Here is a 20,258-nt window from a genome sequence, read left to right as displayed (position 1 = left end):
TAGGCGTGACCATTAGAAATCCTCCTTTACCAACTCCTAATGGCAGTGGGAAGACTGCCAATGATGGCAAGCTAGACTTAGCATGGACCGGACTTATGAACTCTTTGGCATGACCGAGCCTTAGTTCTCACATCAGTACGACCACAAAAACAACAGCAAGTGCACATGAGTGTGTGGGATGATCTGAGTGGGCTCTGGGGCTGTGTTATTCTACTGCTGCTGGCGCTATGGGCGGTCAAGTCAATTTCCACTCATAGAGACTTGAGGACACATAGTGTTTCCTATGATCTTCATGGGAGCACAGAGCTAGGTCTCTTCTCCATGGAGCCACTGATGGTTTTGAACCAGGGACCTTTTAATCGGTAGCCACACACTTAGCCATTGTGCCACCAGGGCTCCTTATGAATGTAGCAGAGTATTGCACAGAGTGCTGCGAAGGCTTAAAGGGCTCAGCTGCTAACGCAAATGTTGGTGATGCAAGTCCAGTCAGAGGCACTTCATACGGACAGTCTGTTGATCGACTTCCAAAGAACTGGCCATAGAAAACCCTACGGAGCACAGTTCTGTTTGGACGCCCATGGGGTCGCTATTAATCAGAGTCAACCTCATGGCAGCCAATAAGAGCAAATGTCACCTTTGGGGTAAACTGAGGGAAAGGTACTGGGGTCTCTACTATGTCTCTAAATGCATGAGAATCCACAATGATTTCAATGGAAACAAAACCAAGCCAACAATCATAACACAAACTCGAAAGTCAAACCAAACCATTGCCAAACAGTAAAGTTACAATTCTTACCTTGCTAGGCTAAGTTGCAGATGAGGCTAGATAGCAGGGTGAGCTTGAATTGAAATGGGCCCAGAGAGGGGCCAGCGGTGCTCCTTGCCTTGCCTTGCTGTCAGTCACAGGCAGGGCCTCTCTGATAATGGATGAATAGCTCAGAGCCAAGACAACATACATTGTAATGCTCTAAAAAAAGCAACCATGCCCTCTTTATTCCTGAAGAGTCCCAAGCACACACTTGGCACTCACCAAACTATGCATAATGACTAATAACTCTCCCCACTGGTTTCGCTTCAGCTCTGGGTAAATTTTCCCCACAGTCAGGCATAGTTGTGATCCTTCTCTATGTTCAATTAGCTGGGCCCATAAGTACAAATCTCTCTACAATAAGGCTGCTACCTTGGCATCTGGCTGAAGAATAGAGGTCTTGCTTGGGAAAATGAACTTTCTAACCAGCACATGTAGTTCTGCCTGTCATAGTCTTGGAGGGTTTTGAAATGTAGCTGCGAGCATCCTCTAGAAACCTGCGTTTCTGTGAAAATTGCAGAAATAGATCAAGTTATCCCTCAGTCTTTGAGGTGGGGGTGGGGTGGGAGAGCTGAATTCGTTTCAGATCCTGTTCTGCACCATCGGAGTGACTGAACCACAAATGTCTCCTGTGGTTTTAGCATCGTTCCACAGCCTCGGAAAACCACGGGAGCATCCCTCCTCTGTCCTCTAGAGTTGGAATCAATGAGATCTCAGAGCGACTTGAGGCCACACAACATCTCAGCAGCAGGACATGGGGGACCTTTTGGTGAAAATGTCCTGAGCAAATCAGCCTTTGTTACAGATTCAAGCAGGTAATTCTTTCTCCAGGAGGCTTTCTCCCAGGTAGTGTTTGAAAAATCAGAATTCTATCCCAGAAAGAATCTTCATGTCAAAGACAAATTAAAACAAAACAAAGCCCTAACCTTCAAAGTGAGTATGGCAGCGGGAGGGGGCAGGGGGATACCCTCCTCTTGGCCCGCCCCCCCCTAGTGATTTCTTTTCAGGCCCTCCTTTACTTAGAATAAAAAAAAATGTACTTTTCTCTGAAAAGCTATGCCAAACCCTTTTGATTATTTTTCACTTTTATAGAAGGTGGAAGAACTGGAAGAGACTTTAGAGATCATCCAAGCCACACCTTCCCCTTGTTGGAAAACGAAGTCCTGGGAGTTTTAAGTGACTTGTTCAAGATGACCAGTCAGGATGAGAAGCTAGATATGTGATACCCACCCTATATACCATGCTGTTTCTTCCAAGAATTATCTCGCTCCTTCCTTCTCCTTCCCAGCTTTGCCCAAAAAAGGAGGGAGAGAGAGGAAGGGATGATTCATAAACCTTAGGATTAATGATGTCCAAAACACACATTGACTAAAAACCAGGAACACCTTTCGGGTACGTAGCGTGTACATCCAGGTCTAGGGTGAACTAGACTAACCAAGCCAAAGAGATGTTGGGGGACCCCCAAGTCAGCCGGATGTGTTGGGTTTGCTGACTAACCCCTGGGGACTGAAGTTTACAACTATGCGATGCTTTCGGGATTATTTCAAAAAGCATTCAACCCAGGCAGTACACCACAGTACTAAATATATTTTATGAAACACACAGACATGGGATGATCCCGTTCAAAACGTCAGCATACCTCCAGACTCTCGCAAGGATCAAGAACACCGGTCCCTCACCCCTCTCCGTTTTTTTAGTGTGCATTACCTTACTCTCAAACATCCATTGGCCATTCCTAAGACACATGAAAACGCATTCAACAGCCCTCTCACCACCTCAACATATCATCTTAAAATTAATTCAAGAATCGAAAGTCTTAAGCTAATTGGATTAAGCGCGTTGTCACATGAAGCCGCACGGAGTCAAAATCCTCAAGTCAGTGCGCACTGGCTGTGAACATGAGCTGAAAGAGTTGGCCGAAGGTCGCTACGCTTGATGACCATCATATATTATTTACTTTAAGGACTGATTGTATATTCTGAATAATTATGGAACCATCATCAGCTCTTCATACTCAGCATGATATACCGTAGCGTTTTCCAGGCATTTTACAATTCACCAGTTACATTCAAAATGCCACCCCCGCCACCTTTTTAAAAAGACAACTTCCCTTCACCTTTTAAGAAAGACAACCGTCTTGAGCTCTGTAAGAGAGTGGCAGAGAGCGCGCGAGAGCGACAGAGAATCCTGGTGGAAAATAATACCCAGCTGTGATAATATCATGTTTCTTAAAAATGGCATAATATAGTTTTACTTTTAATAATAAAAGATAAAAAGGGGCGTCTGTGAATAATTAGAGATTGCAGTCTGAAGCCAGTTACAGTCACTGCAATTGATAATAAACTGAAAACCCCTTGAGACCAGGTAAATGCTTTGCAACCCTGACCCCCTTGCTCTCACATTACTTAACTACCCTGCGGTTCTTGCATGACATCACCATTCAAGCGATTGGTTCCTGCATTTTAACTCTCTCCCGTCTCCTCCGATTAGCAGCGACACCGTAGCGCAGCACAGAAACTTCGCTGGGGTTTGCTCTTTCTTGCTTTACTTTTGAAAAATATTATTTGTGGCCCTTTTTTTTTTGTGGCTGCGGTTACTTTGACTCGATCGGCTCTTTTGCCCAGCCCCAGCCTCTGTTCAACTCAGTCGGGTCGCTGTGCTAGAACGAAAAGAACTCTTACCAAAGGGAAAAGAAGTGCCTCTCGGGCCAGAGAGGAGCAGGCAGCGGAGACGCTGGGGAAGAGGAGAAGGCGGAGAGGGGAAACAAAGCCGGGCAGAGACGGGAGAAGGGGGAGAAAAGGAAGATGGGGTAGGGGGTGGTGGGCAGGAAGAAGACTCAAGACCGGGAGGTGGTAGGGGCAAAAAAAAAAAAAAATCTATAGAATCGGAAAAAAGAAAAGAAAATTAAAAACAAACCTCACGGACATCCCTGAGGCTGAATTCCCTGCTGAGGTGCAGAACATGAGCGCTCTGGAATGAGTGTGTGTAGAACTTAAGCCAAAGCTTAACTAGCCCGAGTGAGTCATATCCTTCCCATTTGATTCCAGGCCAAGCGATGATGTCATGTGCTGGCCCTTCTCTTGCGCCTGCCTTGCTCCGGCTCTCGCTCCAGCTCCACTGCGCTCTTTCTCCTGGGCTCGCCCTCCTCCCCCCCCTTCTTCTTTTTAGCCCAGTGCTGGTGAAGTCACCATTTAAATCTGGCAGAACTCAAGCAAAATTTCAATGTATCCAAAACAGCCCCAGGCCGCGTTCCAGACTCGGGGAGCCTCCGTGGTGCAATTGCTCTTGGAAACGGGTAAACAGAGGGGGAAACAGGGAGGCCGCCTCCGATGGATGGCCCAGCAGCTGCCTGGGAGGGAGTGCACACAGGAACCCGAGTTCCACAGCCAGAGTCCACTGGTCCTGACACAACATGAATGGAAAGAAAGAGAGGCTAGTTTAAAAAAATTTTTTTTTTAAGTGCCCCATCCGTTGGAGAAAACGGGAATCACAACAGAAACGTGTGTGGAGAGGAAGAAGCCAGGCGGGGAGGGGACAGGGCAGGTTGGAAGGAAGAGGTGTGGCTCACCCACGGAGCTTCTAGCCCCACTTCACTCAGGACCAGGTGACAGGTTTCCATTGTTCTGGGTGGGTTTTTTGTTTTGTTTTGTTTTTCTGGAGCTGGATAGGACTATCTGTTGAGTCTCCCTCTGTTGTCCCCTCTCTCCCCTGTCCTGTCCCCCATCCCCGGAGATTTCTCACATCTGACCTCTGTGTCAGCAAGGGCAGCACCCCTTCTGGTCCAAACATGGTAGAGCGTCTGGTGGCATCACGGACTGGAAATCACAGTCACTTCTCCTCCTCTGGGTGCCCTACTGGTCGCTGTTTTATCTGCTCAGGGAGAAGGACCTTATTTGCCAAACACCAAGCTTGCCTTCCTGGGTGAGCACTGTGCTCTCAGGTGAACTGTCCCAAGAGAAAGACGGGCTTAGAGGTCTGATCACCCTCAGAGTGAAAGAGGAACTAACCCCATCCTCAGCCTGCCAGAGGGGGCTGCTACTGAGGGTGGGGCTGTCTGGTTTAAGGAGGACAACAGGGAGAACAAACCGTGTGTGTGTGTGTGTGTGTGTGTGTGTGTGTGTGTGTGTGTGTGTGTGTTTTTAATTACAGAGCAAGGAAAAACAGCCCAGAGGGTGGAGAGGAGGGCATGGAACGTGATCGGTCACAAATGGTGACAGCAAGGCCCTTTTACAGGGCTGAATGCCACACCACACTTCACACCCCTCTCCCTCTTGCTGGGGAACCTTACCTGGGACAGTCCACACACTAACTCCCTGGGGGAGGCCAGCTTTTCAACTGTGTCTTCTCTCAGCTGTCTACTGACCTCATCCCCCAACAACAAAGCAAACAACAACACAAACCGAAAAAAGACTAGGTGAGTGTAAAAATTGGGAAGTTCACGACTGTTTTTCAAAATCACCACAAAAGCAGAAGAAAGGGGTTGCACTTTTTTTTCCCTCCAAAAATGATCACAGAATCCACTGCCATTGCTCCTTAACAGATGATGGAAAATATGTTTTCTTCTTCTGATACAGGTGATACAGACATTCTTCTCTCTTTCCAGAGAAACCTCTTAGCTCATTAATCTATATATGCAGAACATACATTGATAAACCATCTACCATAGCACATTATCTTAGTAAACTACAATATATAGTCTATACATAAGAGAAACCTCTTAGCTCATTAATCTATATATGCAGAACATACATTGATAAACCATCTACCATAGCACATTATCTTAGTAAACTACAATATATAGTCTATACATAGTAAGTATACTTATTTAATATATAAGAGGATATATATATATATTGGGATGGGGTGGGGGTAACCACTGTTGTTACTCTGAGCCCCTTGGAATTTAAATCCCAGCTTCAGGAAATATCACAGACACAGTAGTGGGAGGGTTAAAAAGCAAGCTCCGGCCAACCATCTCAGTGGCCCTGGGGACTGAGACCGGGGAAGCGTTTTCTCTGGTAGGCTGCCCTCTAGTTTGACATCCTCAATTGATGCAGATGCCACAGTTGCTCCGAATGACACCTTTATCAAGGCAGGCAGCTCTGAATTAGAGGTGATCAGCCGTAATTACAGCTGGCGCCACCAAAGCCCTTGGCCTGACAGCGGCAAATGTGGTTGTTATAAAGTTTGGTCCGCCATGTCAGTGGCCTGTATAACTCATTCACGTCTGGCTCGCCAAGCAGCCATTGATTTTTCTGCTGTTGGAAGAAATAAATAAAACTTTTTTTTCCCAATAGCTCCTACCAGCCTTTTACACTTTCTCGTTTTTTAAAGAAGACATTTATCATGAAGCTTAGGAGAAAGCAAGACTGTTTCTCTTTCGCTACTCCTAGCCACCCCCCTCCTCAGTCTTAATACTTCTGGTTTCCTTTATATCAGTACTTTACATCAAAATGGATATGTGCTGGACCCTCCTGGATTTACATTTTTCTTTAACTTTGGTAGAAAAATACCCTCTCCCAGGGTTTTTCTTATTCCACATCACCAGGGTTGAGTTTAACTGCTGAGAAGGGGTCCTACTTCTCTTCAGGGGAGCAGAGAAATGGAGTCCTGTGTGGTAGGCAGGCAGCCCTGGTAACTCAATGGTAGAATGTCCTCTATCCAGGAGACCTGGGTTGGACACTCAGCCCTGCACCTTATGAGCAACCGTTGCCTGTCCTCCAGTAGAGAGCATGTTTCTAAGACGCTGAACAGACCAGGAAGAAAAGGCTGGTGATGTACTTCTGAAAAATCAGGCAATAACAACCCCAAATGTTCCAGTCCCCAAACATCCATGAAGATGGGCAGGAGCAGGCATATTTTATGACACTGTCCATGGGATCTCCATGCGCTGGGGGGAAGGTGGACAGTAGTTGGCAATGACAGTTGTCAGCAGAAAGGACACCAGAGTCACTTCCCTGGGAAGTAGGAGACAAATCACTGGCCAACACCAGGCACAGACCTGGGAGGAAAAAGACCAATCCTGGCACCCGTCACTGCCAGAAGGAAGAAGGGGGCCAGGAGGTCTGAGGGTGGCAAGCTTGCCTCAGATGAAGGGGTGGCCTGGCCCATCTCTTCAGTACTTCTATAAAGCAGCCAAGTGGCAAGGGCTCAAGAATGCATGATTGCACCTGACAAGGCCCTGGGGCCAATCGTGTACCAGGACACATGGACACTGTTCGGAACCGTGGTTGGCGTGCTGGCCTGTGTTTGCATCACTTTGGGAGTTCAGAGGGAATCTGAGTATTCACATTTGGCCCCGTGAGTATCCCCTCCCCGCCACTTCCCAAGCAGACGTGTTCTCTGGATGCTGCACTTCGTCTGACTTAAAAAGAAACCCCCGCTTTCCCGTTTTCCTTCCGGCAAGGGAACCACAAGCGACTGGGGTGGGGTGGGGGGGCAGAATATCCTGTTCTTACAAGAAAATTCCCCTTGGACCCAAGAGCTTCCTTTGTCCCCCTTCGGTCCTCCAGCCCCTGGCGCCCTAGCCCAGCCCATGCTCTATCTGCTTCTCCGCACAAGGCGGGGTGTAGAGCTAGGGGTTGTCAGATGTTGTAATTCCAGGGGGAGTCTTCTTAGAAGTAGCCCCTGGCCAGCGGGCTAGGCCTCCAGATTAGCTGGCTTGCTCAGGAATGCTTACAACACCCTCCCCTGCAGAACGTCTCATCCTGGGGGAGAGGGTGGTGGGTACGGAGCAGCTGGTCGGTGTAATTCACTCACATCCTCCCAGTTCCTGACGAAATGTTCGGCTCCAGAGAAGTAGACACCTCAGAGATTTGAGCTGAGCGATCAGGACGTTTTTGGACCATCTCCAGTGCAGCCCAATAGAAAGGGCGCAACTTGGATGGCAGGAACGGAAAGGCATTGGAGCAGACTAACATGTAAACTCTGTGTGCATCTGGGTGAATTTCTGAGCTTGAGTGCATTGGGGGAAACATACCAAACAGATACACAGTAAAGTACAGCCTTCTGAGAGAGCTGATTTTTTTTTAAGGTTTGAAATGCTTCTCCTTAAGGAAAGGCATAGCGTCTTCTTTCAGATACTGTTTTGAAAATGTAACCCATGACTCCCATGGTCCCAGTGGAGTTGGGGGCGGCCAGATAATTTCAGAGTTAAATAAGCTGTAATGACTATCACATGTACCCAGCCGTAAACCTCGTATTATAAATTATTCAGGGGGAAAAAGTGGCATCTCTTCCTTTTTTAATTTACAATAACCATCCAGGTGGTTTTCTAAGGGATCCTTTGCAAATTGTTTCCAGCGACCCTTCCGGTCACAGACCACTGCACACCCACGTGGTGTCATTCAGCATTCACTTCAACTTGGGTGTCCCGTGTTCTCACAGTGGACAGAGGCTGGGGGGCGGCGGGCTGTCCAGGTGAGCCAGTATGGCAGGCGTTTTGGAGGCCCGCTTTCCTGAATGTGGACAAGCAGGATGGTACTAGCTTAGATGGCTAGGCCAGCAAAAGTCAGCTCTAGCTCACCCAGGGGAGAAGCAAGGGAGCGGTCTGTACCTCCCACGGGCCAGATCTGCCATTAGGAACCCCAAGAGCCGATCTGCTGCCTTGTCCTGTGTTGACACCGATTTGGGCTTGTTTGGAGTTGAGTCGTTTCAATGTGCTTAAGACCAAGGACTGCTTTCTGATGACGGCGCCATCAGGAAGCCTTAGAACCAGTTGGCACTGAGTCAATCCCAACTCCAGGTGACCCCACGTGTGTCAAGCTGGAGCTGTGCTCCGTAGAGTTTGCAATGGCCGAATTTTCCAAAGCAGATCACCAGGCCTTTCTTCTGAAGAGCCTGGGACAAAATCAAATCTCCAGCCTTCCAACCAGCAGCTGAGCATGCTGAAGATTAGCCCGTTAAGCCTCAGGAAAGCCTTGACTACGGATAGGCATCTGAGAGGTTCTGAGAGCCCTGGAATCATCCCTACAAGGTTATCTCGTATTCTGCCTCCTTGCAGTTTAATTTTCCCTGACCTTCCAATCCATCTTTAAAAGTATCTACCATGGTGTCCCTTGAAGCTATCATAATGTTTGAAACGCAGCTCACACGCAAAGAATACTTGCTAAGCAAATTAGTGAATGAAGGACTGCACACCTCAGCTCAGGCATAATCTTTTCCCTGAACTCCTTCCTGGGTCTACCAGGCCAGCATAGGGGTGTCTGCCTAATCATCCTATAGCATAGTAGGCCGGAATCTATACCAGCAACTGGCGGTGGGAAAGTCTAGGAGTCTTAGATGATGCAAACGGCTCATGCACTCAACTAACTGAAGAGTGGAGATCGGTGTCCACCGAGAGTTGCCTCGTATGAAACATCAGTCACTGCAAAACACTGCAGAGCACATTCTTATTCTGAGATATATGGGGTCACTGTGAGTCAGGGTGGATTTAGAGGTAATGGCTACGAGAAAGAAACTCTATCCAGGCTTGTTTCCCCCTAAGAGAAAACCCATGCTCTGTTAATATCAGACATCAGGTTTTCAATAGCTACTTCCTCCGAAGTGGACAGCCAATTCCGTCCTCAGAGTCTGTCCTTAGTCTGGAAGCTCTGCTAAAACCTGTTCGCTTTGGGTGACCCTGCTGGCATTGGAAATACCAGTGACACAGTTTCCAGGATCACAGCAACACACAAGTCACCACAGCGCGACAAACGGACAGACAGATATCACCAGAGAAGCTGGGTGATATGACGAAGAGTGCTGCATCAGGATTGGAGGAAGGCTGATTAGCAAGCATCCTGAAATCTGCACATGGTACAGCCTTGCTTGCTGAAAGCAAGGAGAACTTGAACCACTTGCTGTTGAAGATCAAAGATGGGTTACCCCCTCAGTATGGGTTACATCTCAACGAAAAGAAGACCAAAATCGTCCAGCTGGGCCAATAGGTGACATCATGATACAAGGAGAAAAGATCGAAGTTGTCAAGATTTCATGGTGCTCAGATCCACAATCAATGCTCATGGAAGCAACCATCAAGAAATCAAAAGACAATTGCATTAGGCCATTTTACTGCACAAGACCTCTTTAGAGTATCAGAAAGCAAGAACGTTCTTTGTGGACTAAGGTGCACCTAGGCCAAGCCATGGTCATTTCAATGGCTTCGTACACATGTGAAAGTTGGACCTTGAACAAGGAAGACTGAAGACAACCGTTGTGTTTGCATTGTGGTGCTGGGAAGATCACTGAAAGTACCATGTGCAAAAGAGCAAACCTATCTGTTTGGAGGAAGTACAGCTAGAGTGGTCCTGACAGCCAAGGAGCCTTCCTCTGGCATATTTTGGGCATGTTCTCGAGAGACCAATCCCTGGAGAAGGACATCTTACTTGGTAAATTACAGGAGCAGAGAAAGAGTAGAAGGCTCTCAACAAGAGGGACTGACACTGTTGTGCAACAATGGGCTCGCTTTGGGAACAGAGGATAAAGCAGGACCAGGCAGTGATTCTGTCTGTTGTGCACAGGGTTGCTATGGGTCGGAACCAACACGGGGGCACCTAACAACTTTGTATTAGCATGAGCAGGGCTGAGACTATGCTTATCTGTCTTTGCTTTCCAGACCTAGCAAGCACCTAATTAACACCTTCTAGGTCCTCTGAAGAAAACGACCGAAGCCAGACCCGCATTGGCATAGCTACTGAGTCACTTCCATCACGAGAAATGCCCAGGAAGCCTACTGATGGGCCGTTTTGTCCCATACTATGCATTTGCTCCTTGGAGGGCCTTAGGCACTAGAGGGTCTTCTAGTCTGAGAACTTTTGGCGCAGACTGGCAGGTTGGTCTTCTGAGGTATCGCTGGGCGGGGTGGGGTGGGGGTGGGGGTGTTGGTGTTCCAACCACCAACCCTTTGTCCAGTATCCAAGTGCTTAACTGTTTGTGCCACTCCGATGCTTTGAAGGGCCTTGGATTCTCCTTAACTTTCATGGGTCCATCAGTCAGGGCTGCCAGAATGAGCACCCTGAGGTTGATATTGGAACCGCTTACAAGACACTATTTTGGTCAGTTTCCCCAGGAAGCATCCCAGGGAATTGAAATATGACATGAGAGAGACTGGGTAGCCTCCTCTTGGACAGGGTACTTTTTACGTGGTTGCTGAAGAAAAGAGACTTTCTTGATCAGCCAAAGGGGCGGGGAGAATCATACCTTTACACACTATAAATTAAAAGCACTGGCAGCAGCAACCTTCTGGATATTTCACCCAAATAGTTTTCAATCGCTTTCTGAAAAAGATTAGTTACTTGTTTGGATGGATGCCCTGACGTACTGTATTGGCTGCTTGTATTGTGAAGAAAACCAACAAAACACAGAATGAGGCGGAGATGGTTTGGGGAGCGGCTTAGGAAGGATGGTGCAGTTGGTGCTGGGCCAGTAGGGTCCCGCAGTCAGAAATGATTCCACAGCATCCAACAACAGCGACACCAGGAGGAAGGGAAACTTAGCTCAGGAATTCTCTCTGTGGGCTCCGTTCTCCCTTAGAGGGTCTGGCTGTAGGGCTATGCGTGTATTTAATAATGGGCCTTTCCTTACACTGAGCGGAGCCGTCTCCCAGAATTGATTTACCAGGGGTGTTCCTGCAAGGAGAATTAGACCCCAACAGTTACACCAGGAGGGGATCAGAGAAACTTTTTTTTTCCCCTATTAACTTCAACCCTGAAACTCTTGGACCTTCTGAATGAAATTAAGTTTTTATTCAAAGGGCCCCGGGGTTTCAAAAGTTGGTTTTGATAAGAGAGCATAGATGAAAGAGCAAAGTGGTGGCAGAATGATTTTGGTTTCCCAGCTGCTTCACACTCTACTGGCCCTCTCCGGCCTGTCCATGACTGCGGTTGCTCTATTTACACCAGACCCTCCATGAAAAGGTGCACTTAATCCTGCTGCATACTGAATTCAGACCGTAGCTTAAAAAGCAGAGCATAAACGATCACCCTGACCCTCTCGCACCCAGTAGTCCATGCTATCGTCTTCTTAGATGCTCAATAGCACATGGCTAATGAATAATTTAGCCTTGTCCTCTTCAATCATAGGAGAAAGGTGGTGGAGAGTTGGGTTTGAGAGTTAAAGATGCCAAATTTCTTTCTCTCTAGTCTAAGAACTTGAAAATCCCTCTGGTGTTACGAGAACTGAGAAGAGATGGGGGCCTCTAGGGAGGTCGAGGCCAAGTTAAGGGCTCATTTTCTTTTGTTCGATGCTATCAAGTAGGTTCTGATATTAGCAAGGACCCTGTGGACAGTAATCCAGAACACTGCCCGGCCTGCACCATCCTCCAAACTGTTCTTCTGTTTGAGTTCATTGTTGTAGTCACTCCATCTCCTCAAGGTTTCTCTCTCTCTCTCTCTTTTGCTGCCCCTCTACTTTATCAACAGGATGTCCTTTTCCAGGGACTGACTGGTGTCTCCTAATAACATGCCACCAAAGTATATGAGACTAAGTCTCGCCATCCTCATTGCTAAGGAGAACTGGCTGTACTTCTTCCGAGAGAGCTCTATTTGTTCTTTTGGCAGACCACGGTACTTTTAATATTCTTCACTAGTGCCATAATTCAAATGCATCTATTCGTCGTCAGACTTCCTTATTCAGTTTAACACGCAGATGGGGCCATTGGAAAGACCCTGGCTTGGGCCAGCACAATCTTCGTTCTCGAAGTGACAGCCTTGCTCTTCAGCACTTAAAGGAGGTCCTGTGCCGCAGAGCTACCCAAGGCAACCTTGACTGTTGCTTTCATGAGCATTGACTGTGGCTCCCAGCACGATGACGTTCTTGGCGATGTCAATTTTTTTTCCATTTATCTTTTCTCTTAGCACTGACTTAACGGTAAAGCACAGCTTCAAGTTGGCTGGGATCCTACCTTGCCAGGCAACCCATCTCTTTGGGAAATGAATGAAAACACCAGGCCCTCAATGGAGTCTGGACCATGAATTAAAACCACACCCTCTTTGTATGAAAATTCAAACTCTGCTCTTAAAAAAAACCCCTGCAGTTGGCACCCGGAGGGGAAGCACAGAGCCTTGAAGGGTGGTCTGGCACCATAACAGCACAAGTAGGTTTTTCTCTAGCTCCATGATACCAACTAAACCTTGGTGTCCTTGAGAATCTCTGGGAATGAGCTAGAAGGCAGATTTCTGAGGATGACATCAGCGATTGCACAGGTCAAAGTGAAGCCCCCAAACATCTGTTTTTCAGCAAATGGCCTCAGAGAAGATGCCACAGAGACTGCATCTGAAGAAAGACTGAATTCTATCTGGTCGAGTTATGATCACAGAAGCTTTTATAAACACAGAAATTTCATGAATACAGTAATACGAACATAGTCATAAAAGACACATACATAAACATTTCAATAAATATAAAAATGAATAGAAATTCAGGTAGAACATCCCTACGATTCAGGTTCTCAAAAGAGACACTGTGATGTCCCTTCATTTACATTTTTTAGGGTGAAAAAGGAAACTTGTAATTGGTTCTAAAATCATCAAGCCTTTAAGAATTGTCTATAATATCTTCCTCGGGCTGGGACGCATAGAGTAGATGGAAATAAAGCATAGGATTCACGGGGGCATAGAAAAAGAAAACATTTTGCCATTAAGTCAGTACAGACTCATGGAAACCTTACAGGCCAGAGCAGAGCTCCCCCATGGGTTGTTTGAAGCTGTAATTCTAACACTGTCATATCTTATTCCCAAGGGGTGGCTGGTGGGTTCAACCTGCCAACCTTTCCATTAGCAGCTGAGCATTTAACCAGTGAGATACCAGGGCTCCTTTGCAGAATATCCATATAAATAGTCTGAAATTATGGTGTCCAGGACCCCTGATAAGATTAGGGTTTCCTGACCTGTGGCCAGTTTCAAAAGCCATTTCTACCCTCTGTGTACTATCACCTCTTCCAGATGTTTACTTTGCAATAGTCCTTCTCCTGATGGGACTTCAGAGAGTGGCAGCAATCACAGTGAGGGTGACTTAGCTTGGGAAAGCAAAACCAGTGGCAACTGAAGAGTCCGATACTCAGTACAGATCCATGACACATTTAGCATCATTCTGCCATCTTATTTCCCCAAAACTTGAACATCAGCAGTGATCTTGGCTCTGTGTCCTATGGAATGCTACAGAGGAGGAGGATTCCCTTCTCCAAAGTTCTTTACCCATGGCTCCCGTCAAGGGGGTGCAATAAAAGTGGCCAAGTTTTATGTTTGGTCTCATAAAGTGCCATAAGTATATGCGAGGAGAAAGCACCCATCCACTCACAGAGCAAGACCAGCATGACCGTTGAAGGGGAATGAGGATTCTGAGCGGTGAGTCATCAAGAGTTGGCGTGTCCACCGCAGGAATTAAGTGTCTGAATTACAATGATGCACCTTGTATAACTTCCATTTGACCAACTCTTTCACCCCAAAACGATCATAGTCCCATTGAGACAGCTATTCAGACAGACACACGGGCACACCTGAGCGCAGGAAACATGCAAAATACACAGCCACACCAGGTGCTGGATGTCTGGAAAGAATACTTGCGCAGGAGGTAGCAGTGGTTTGAGAAAGGGTCTCAAAGGCAGCAAAACATAATAATTATGGTCAAGACACAAGCAAAGCGAGCTCTTAAACATGACTTTGACCACGTGATGCCCTTCCTCCAGGGCCAGCATGGCCTTTTCATGCTGACTCTTGTTGAAGATGTGTGCAGGCATATCCTCCGAGGAGTCTGTGTTGACAGAAGATAGGTGTCTTCAAGATTTGGAGAAGGAAGATCTAGTGACCGTTCCTAAGGATGCCGATCTCGGAATGGAATCGTCTTGGGCTAACAATCCCCTTTACCATTGTGGGGTACTTTATGAAATGAAGGATCGAGAATAGGCAAAAAATGACTTCCCTTTGGTGAAAATGGTTCGGACTTTTCAGGGGTAAACCTTGTACACCTCAAGTCTGAGCAGCCATTGTGTGTGCAAGCGTACGTGCACTTTATCCCTAACTGAAATAAAATCCGTGATACACAGTCGCAGAGGGCAGGGCAATTTTGCAAGGTTAGATGGTTTTAAGCCTGGCTGGCCCCACAACTCAGCCTGGAGCAACGATGTCTTCATTTGTCAAAGTTTCTGTTATTTTAACAAAGGCTATTTGATGTTACCTGATAGCTCTTGGCCTGGCTGAACGTCAGCAAAATTGAGAACCTTTCTTTCTCTCTCATCTCCCCTTTCACTACCTCTCTCTGTATTTCCTGACACTCTTTTGTTCTTAACTTGTCTCAAGTCATCTGACAAAAGGCTTTTGTGATCAAGGCAAATGTGCCTCACTGTATATATGGAGAGAGATCAGTGGCAAAAAAGAGCCGTGCCTTCCATGCAGGAGACGTGGGTTCAATTTTTAACCAATGACCCTGGATAGGGTCACGCTGAACTGGGGTACACTTGACGGAAGTGGGACTGGACATATAAGGACCCCTGGCAGCACAACCGTGAAGTACTTGACTGTTAACAGGAAGGTTGGCAAGTCCAACCCACCCAGTGGCTCTACAGGTGAGAGTCGTGGCAGTCTGCTTCCACAAAGATACAGCCAAGAAAAATTTATGGGGCACTTCCACCAAGTCACCCAGCGTCTTCGCCAGGCAAAAAAACATCTCAACAGCAGCTAACAGCACCAACACTGGACAGGCAGAGGGAGCGGTCAGGAAAGCAGAGGGGCAGAGCCACCTGAGCTCAACAGGCTGGAAGACATCCACTGGGAATCGATTCTTATTGACTGTCTTTAAAGCCATGGGCCGGATGGGGCTCCCTGTGGAGCCACACAGGATGTGTTGGTCCTCAGAGGTGGGCAGAGGAGGATTAAGCAGGGAGGTGGCAGACCCTGCAGGAAGTCTGGGGAGTCCTGGAAGTCCGTGTACACACACCAGCCACTTCAGATGACCAGGAAGTGGGAAGCTGTTAAAAAATCAACCAGTTGGTCACCCCTGTGACCGTGTTCTGTCTAGGGAAAGACAAGGAAGCACAGACCCAAAGAATCGTCCCTTCTTTCCGCCCGCCACCAGCTTTCTGCACACATGCCAACTCTTTTCCCCATGGTTGCAAATATCCACCATAGTTTGCAAGCCATAAAAGATAATGAGCTATTAAAAAAAAATAATTCTACCCGAGGCCTAAAGCTTTAAAAGATTCTGCTGCCTGTATGGGAGAAATAAAGATGGGGCTGTCTATTCTTGTCAAGAGGGACCGTTCTCCCTGTCCTACAGGGCCACTATGAGTCAATATCAACTCGATGGTAATGAGGTGTATTTCTTCTTTTGTTTTGTTTTCCAGCCTGTATAGCTCTCCCTTTTACAGTTCCTGCTCACAAAGCCCTGGTGATACAGTAGTTAAAGTGCTCACCTGTTCACCAAAGATTACAGCCTTGGAGACCCAATGGGGGCAGCCCTGTTCTGTCCTACAGGGCCTGTCTGAGTCAGAATGGACTTATCCACAGTAGGGGAGTGTTTCTGGTTGTTTGTTGTTGTTGTTTTAGGCCCACGGCGGAGTTCACGTACTATTCCAGCACCTTGAACGATAGATACAGCTTGCATTAGCTGGGCTGAGAAAATTTCTGTCAATGAATAACGGTGGCTTTATTCAGGGCCGTCTTTGAGACATAGCAGAGATGACAGAATTAAAATGACTCAGGGGCATAAAGTGAAGAGCTCCTTTTGTTTCTAAGGCTGAGAAGCAAGACCAGAAGAGCAATCCTAAGACATATTTTTAAACAATAAACATTATTAACACATGTGATGGTACCAGAGCTACATCTCTCGCTTGGACAGGACAAGACTCCTCACAATTTCTCTCCACCTGGAGGGCTAGGTATCCTGAGAAAAGTCCTAAAATAGAAAGTTCCCTTTGGAATATGTGAGGTAATTCCTTTGTATTGTCTCTATCTTATACCCAGAAGGTATGGAGGAATGTGGAGAAACTTCAGAAATTCACCACCCTAACTTTCAAAACGGTAACTAGAATATTCCAACATTTGAAAGATAAACTGTAGATGTTTTGAGGCAACACAGAGCAAACTCAGTGCCATCGAGTTGATGCCAACTCATATCAACAGGGTAGACATGCCCCTGTGAGTTTCCAAGACTGTCATTTGGACTGTCTTTCTCCTACAAAGTGGCTGAGGTTTCAAACTGCTGACATTGTGCATCACCACCCAACATTTAACCACTATGCCACCAGGACTACTATCTATCAATATACCCCATATATAACCTTGGCTAAATTAATATTTGCATAAATAGCAATGGCCCTGCATCTAAACACTTTGGTTCCTCCCATGAAGGTGGCTGTAGTAGTGACATAATCTGGTGTCAACTTGAGACTATTAAGAATGAAGGGGTAGCGTTTAGCCTGTCAATCAGGCCGCAGCTCGATGACTTCATTTGGAGGTAATATGGAGATAAATAGTTCACTGGAGGTGGGACACATGGACCCTCCCTGTGAGACTTTCCTGTTGACAAGCCACATGGGCTACATTGAAGAAGCCAGGGCTCTGGAGCTGGAGGAGCCATGTGGAGACCCACACCAGCACTGAGATGCTTCCACCACCACTAGAGCCACAAGTCTTTCCACCCACTGGCCTGTGATTTTCCTGCATTTGACATTATTGCATGGCTGTGTGAGTCTGAAGAGGAATTTATAGACTGGTATCAGACATATGGGCTAATATTGGACTTATGACTTGATCTGGACTGGCCTGGGATGCTTTCTTAATATTCATTTACTCTTTATATAAAGCTCTTTCTTATACACATATGAGTGCCCTGGATTTCTCTAGTCTACCTGGACTAACACGATGTCCAATAGTGACTTTAAAAATAGCCATAGAGGTCAGGTTTTGTAAGGGCACAGGCACGCCTTGGTGGCTTAATGGTTAAGCCTTCAGCTGCTAACCGAAAGCTTGGTAGTTCAGAAGCCCCATCATCTGCTCCCACACAGATGACAGCCTGGGAAACCCGTTGGGGCAGTTCTCCTCTGTCACATGGGGTTACTGTGACTTGAAAACTTAGATGGCACCTAACAACAACAATTGGTTGGTGGGGGTGAAGGGGTGGAGGCAGGAAGGCTGAGTGTCTGTATTTTTCATGTCGGGACAAAGGGCAGAAACAAATCACAGCATCCTCAAAGAACCTTTTCACCACAACCTTGTAGATTAGGAGATCCCAACATCCTCAGAGTACTTTGTACCTTAACCTTGTACAGTAGGAGGGCATGATGACTGTAAAGTACAACTCTCCTCAGGTGGGGAAACAGAGGCAAGGAGGAGTAAGGAATGGAGTCACCTGCTCGAATCCACACCTGGCTTCTTGTGCCTGTTTCATTGCTCTTTTGGTGACCTCCCTGGAAGGCATGGTGTTGGTGATTGGGGGCCAGAGTTTGGTGAGGGGGGAAGAGGGATGTCTAATTCAGTGGTCACGCCAAATTCTGTTGTGGTTTGGGGATCCTCGGAGTGCCCATTGTCCTCTGAACAATATGTCCAAGCTGTGACAATGGAAATGCCCCATGCAAACAACAGCTGGGGCCCCCGGGGCATTTCTCGACAACTGAGTCCAGACAGGCAGTCTCTGCCAAGCCGAATTTGTCAAAGCCCAATTTCATAGTACATTATTAAATATCCTGATGTTTTTGTAACCAAATAAGTGCGTGATGCACCGAACATTTTCGCTGCAGTTCTATGCAGCATCCTGGTGCCATTCTGAGCCATGAGTGGGAGGCAGCAATGGGGACACCAGCCTGTCTGGGGGTTACAGAGCCCTGTGCTCCCTCAGCTGACTCTCCCGGAGGTTTCCCTAGGAGAGAGCTGAGGTCACAGAGGGGCAATGACTTGGTCAAGAACGCGGAGCTGTGAATGACTTCCCAGGTGTCTTAATACGTTCCCAGCATACCCTTTGCTCTCCTCGTCTGATGTCCTGGGTATGGGCTGTCATTTTATTGGGAATAGTGGCTCTTGTATTTAGTTGGCTGGGATGGAGGCAACATTTGCAGTAGGAAAAAAAAAAGAAAAGAAAATGTAATATTGATCATAATGACAATAAAAGCTAATGAGTAAATAAATCCTTACAAAATATGGGAGACTCAGCTTCATCCCTAACCAATGTACCTCCTGTGCACCTATGACTCATCTGTCAAGGGGAAGCTTGTAGGCCGCTATGATACTGAACAAGTTTTAGTAGAGCTTCCAGATTTAGATGGTCTAGGTAAGGAAGCAAAAGTTCAGAGAGGTTAAGTGACTTGCTTGGAGTCACACAGCTGTCGCATGGCCAAGCAGAATCACACATACCGTTGTGATACGTTTAAATGGAAGAAAGAAGCTCTCCAGCTTTCTTTCTTGGCGTCTCCCTCTCTAGTCTTAACCCTTATCTGTTGACTGACAACTAAGCTGCCAACGTCCTACCAGAAGATGGGAAGAGGTATTGGAGCGGGGAGGAAAGAGCCACAAGTGTCTAGCTTCTCCCCTAAAATCTGGAACACATCATGCTGGTTCTCTCGTTGAAACTAGCAACACACCTAAAACTGACCCCAAATCAATCTTGCTTCCACAAAGTCAATTCTAACTCACAGTAACCCTATAGGATAGGGTAGAACTGCCCCCATGGATTTCGGAATCTATAAAGCTCTATGGGAAGAGAAAGACTCATCTTTCTCCTGGGGAGCGCCTGGTGGTTTCAAACTTCAGACCTTGAGATTAGCAACCCAACTCATAATCACTACACACCCAGGGCTCTGGCAAGGCTGACCCAGGAAACCAAATATGATACTGTCCCAGAAGCAGAGGTCCCCACAAGAGACCCTGGGTTTCCTGATGTGAGATCGTAAAATGCAGGAAACACACTTCTGAACGGAAAGGGTGTGAATTATTAGCAGCCCAGTGCCTAATGCACAGCGCCACCAGGGCTCCTTATCGCAAGACTATAGGAAATAACATTTCCAAAGACAAAAAGAAAGCAACCCCAAGAAGTTAGTCTATTAAAAGGTTAAAAGGCCATTTTCAAAAGTGTGCCTGCTGACCTTACACACGTGACACTCTCTCTCACACGTGCAGTGATGTCAAGAAGGAGGCGGATGAATGGCAGGAGTGCTGGTGTGGGCAGCAGGCAAAGGAGCCCTAGGTGGCTAGGAGCTCTAGCCCAGCGGTACTGATGCAGCTGCCGCCACAGTCCTCCACCCCCACCCCCACCCACCCCCCGGCTGCAAACCACTGGCTGCATCCTTAGAGGCAGGCACAGAGAGAAGCCGGCCCTGGGAGCAGGGGAAAGGGCAGAAACGACCATTCTCGACACAGGAAACAGACTTCCAGACCTGACAGCACAACAAAAGCTTTACTTCTGTTCCCTGGGCTTGGCTCACAGCCACTGTCGGTATAAAGACCAGCCCATCTGTCCCCGGATGCTCTGGAGCGAGGCTCCTGGA

The 20,258-nt window shown here is 47.1% G+C and overlaps 1 protein-coding gene across 2 annotated transcripts in view; it reads right to left on the bottom strand.

The window, feature by feature from the left end:
• The window catches only part of CREB5 (cAMP responsive element binding protein 5), a 390,923-nt gene that overhangs the window by 142,967 nt on the left and 227,698 nt on the right, over positions 1-20,258 (bottom strand). Inside the window, exon 1 of one of the 2 annotated variants that reach the window (XM_045288877.1) lies at positions 3,725-3,761. The exons of the other annotated variant lie outside the window; for it this stretch is intronic. Coding sequence (XP_045144812.1) covers positions 3,725-3,735 — 11 coding nt within the window. The 5' untranslated portion in view covers positions 3,736-3,761. Of the gene's footprint in view, positions 1-3,724; positions 3,762-20,258 lie in introns of those variants that run through there. 2 annotated transcript variants of the gene reach the window in all.

This window comes from Echinops telfairi, unplaced genomic scaffold (assembly GCF_000313985.2).
Source record: "Echinops telfairi isolate 266 unplaced genomic scaffold, ASM31398v2 ScPeMD7_23;HRSCAF=83, whole genome shotgun sequence".
Classification (NCBI taxonomy): Eukaryota; Metazoa; Chordata; class Mammalia; order Afrosoricida; family Tenrecidae; genus Echinops; species Echinops telfairi.
Note: the sequence above shows the minus strand (reverse complement) of the source record. Positions and strands in the feature narration are given on the sequence as shown.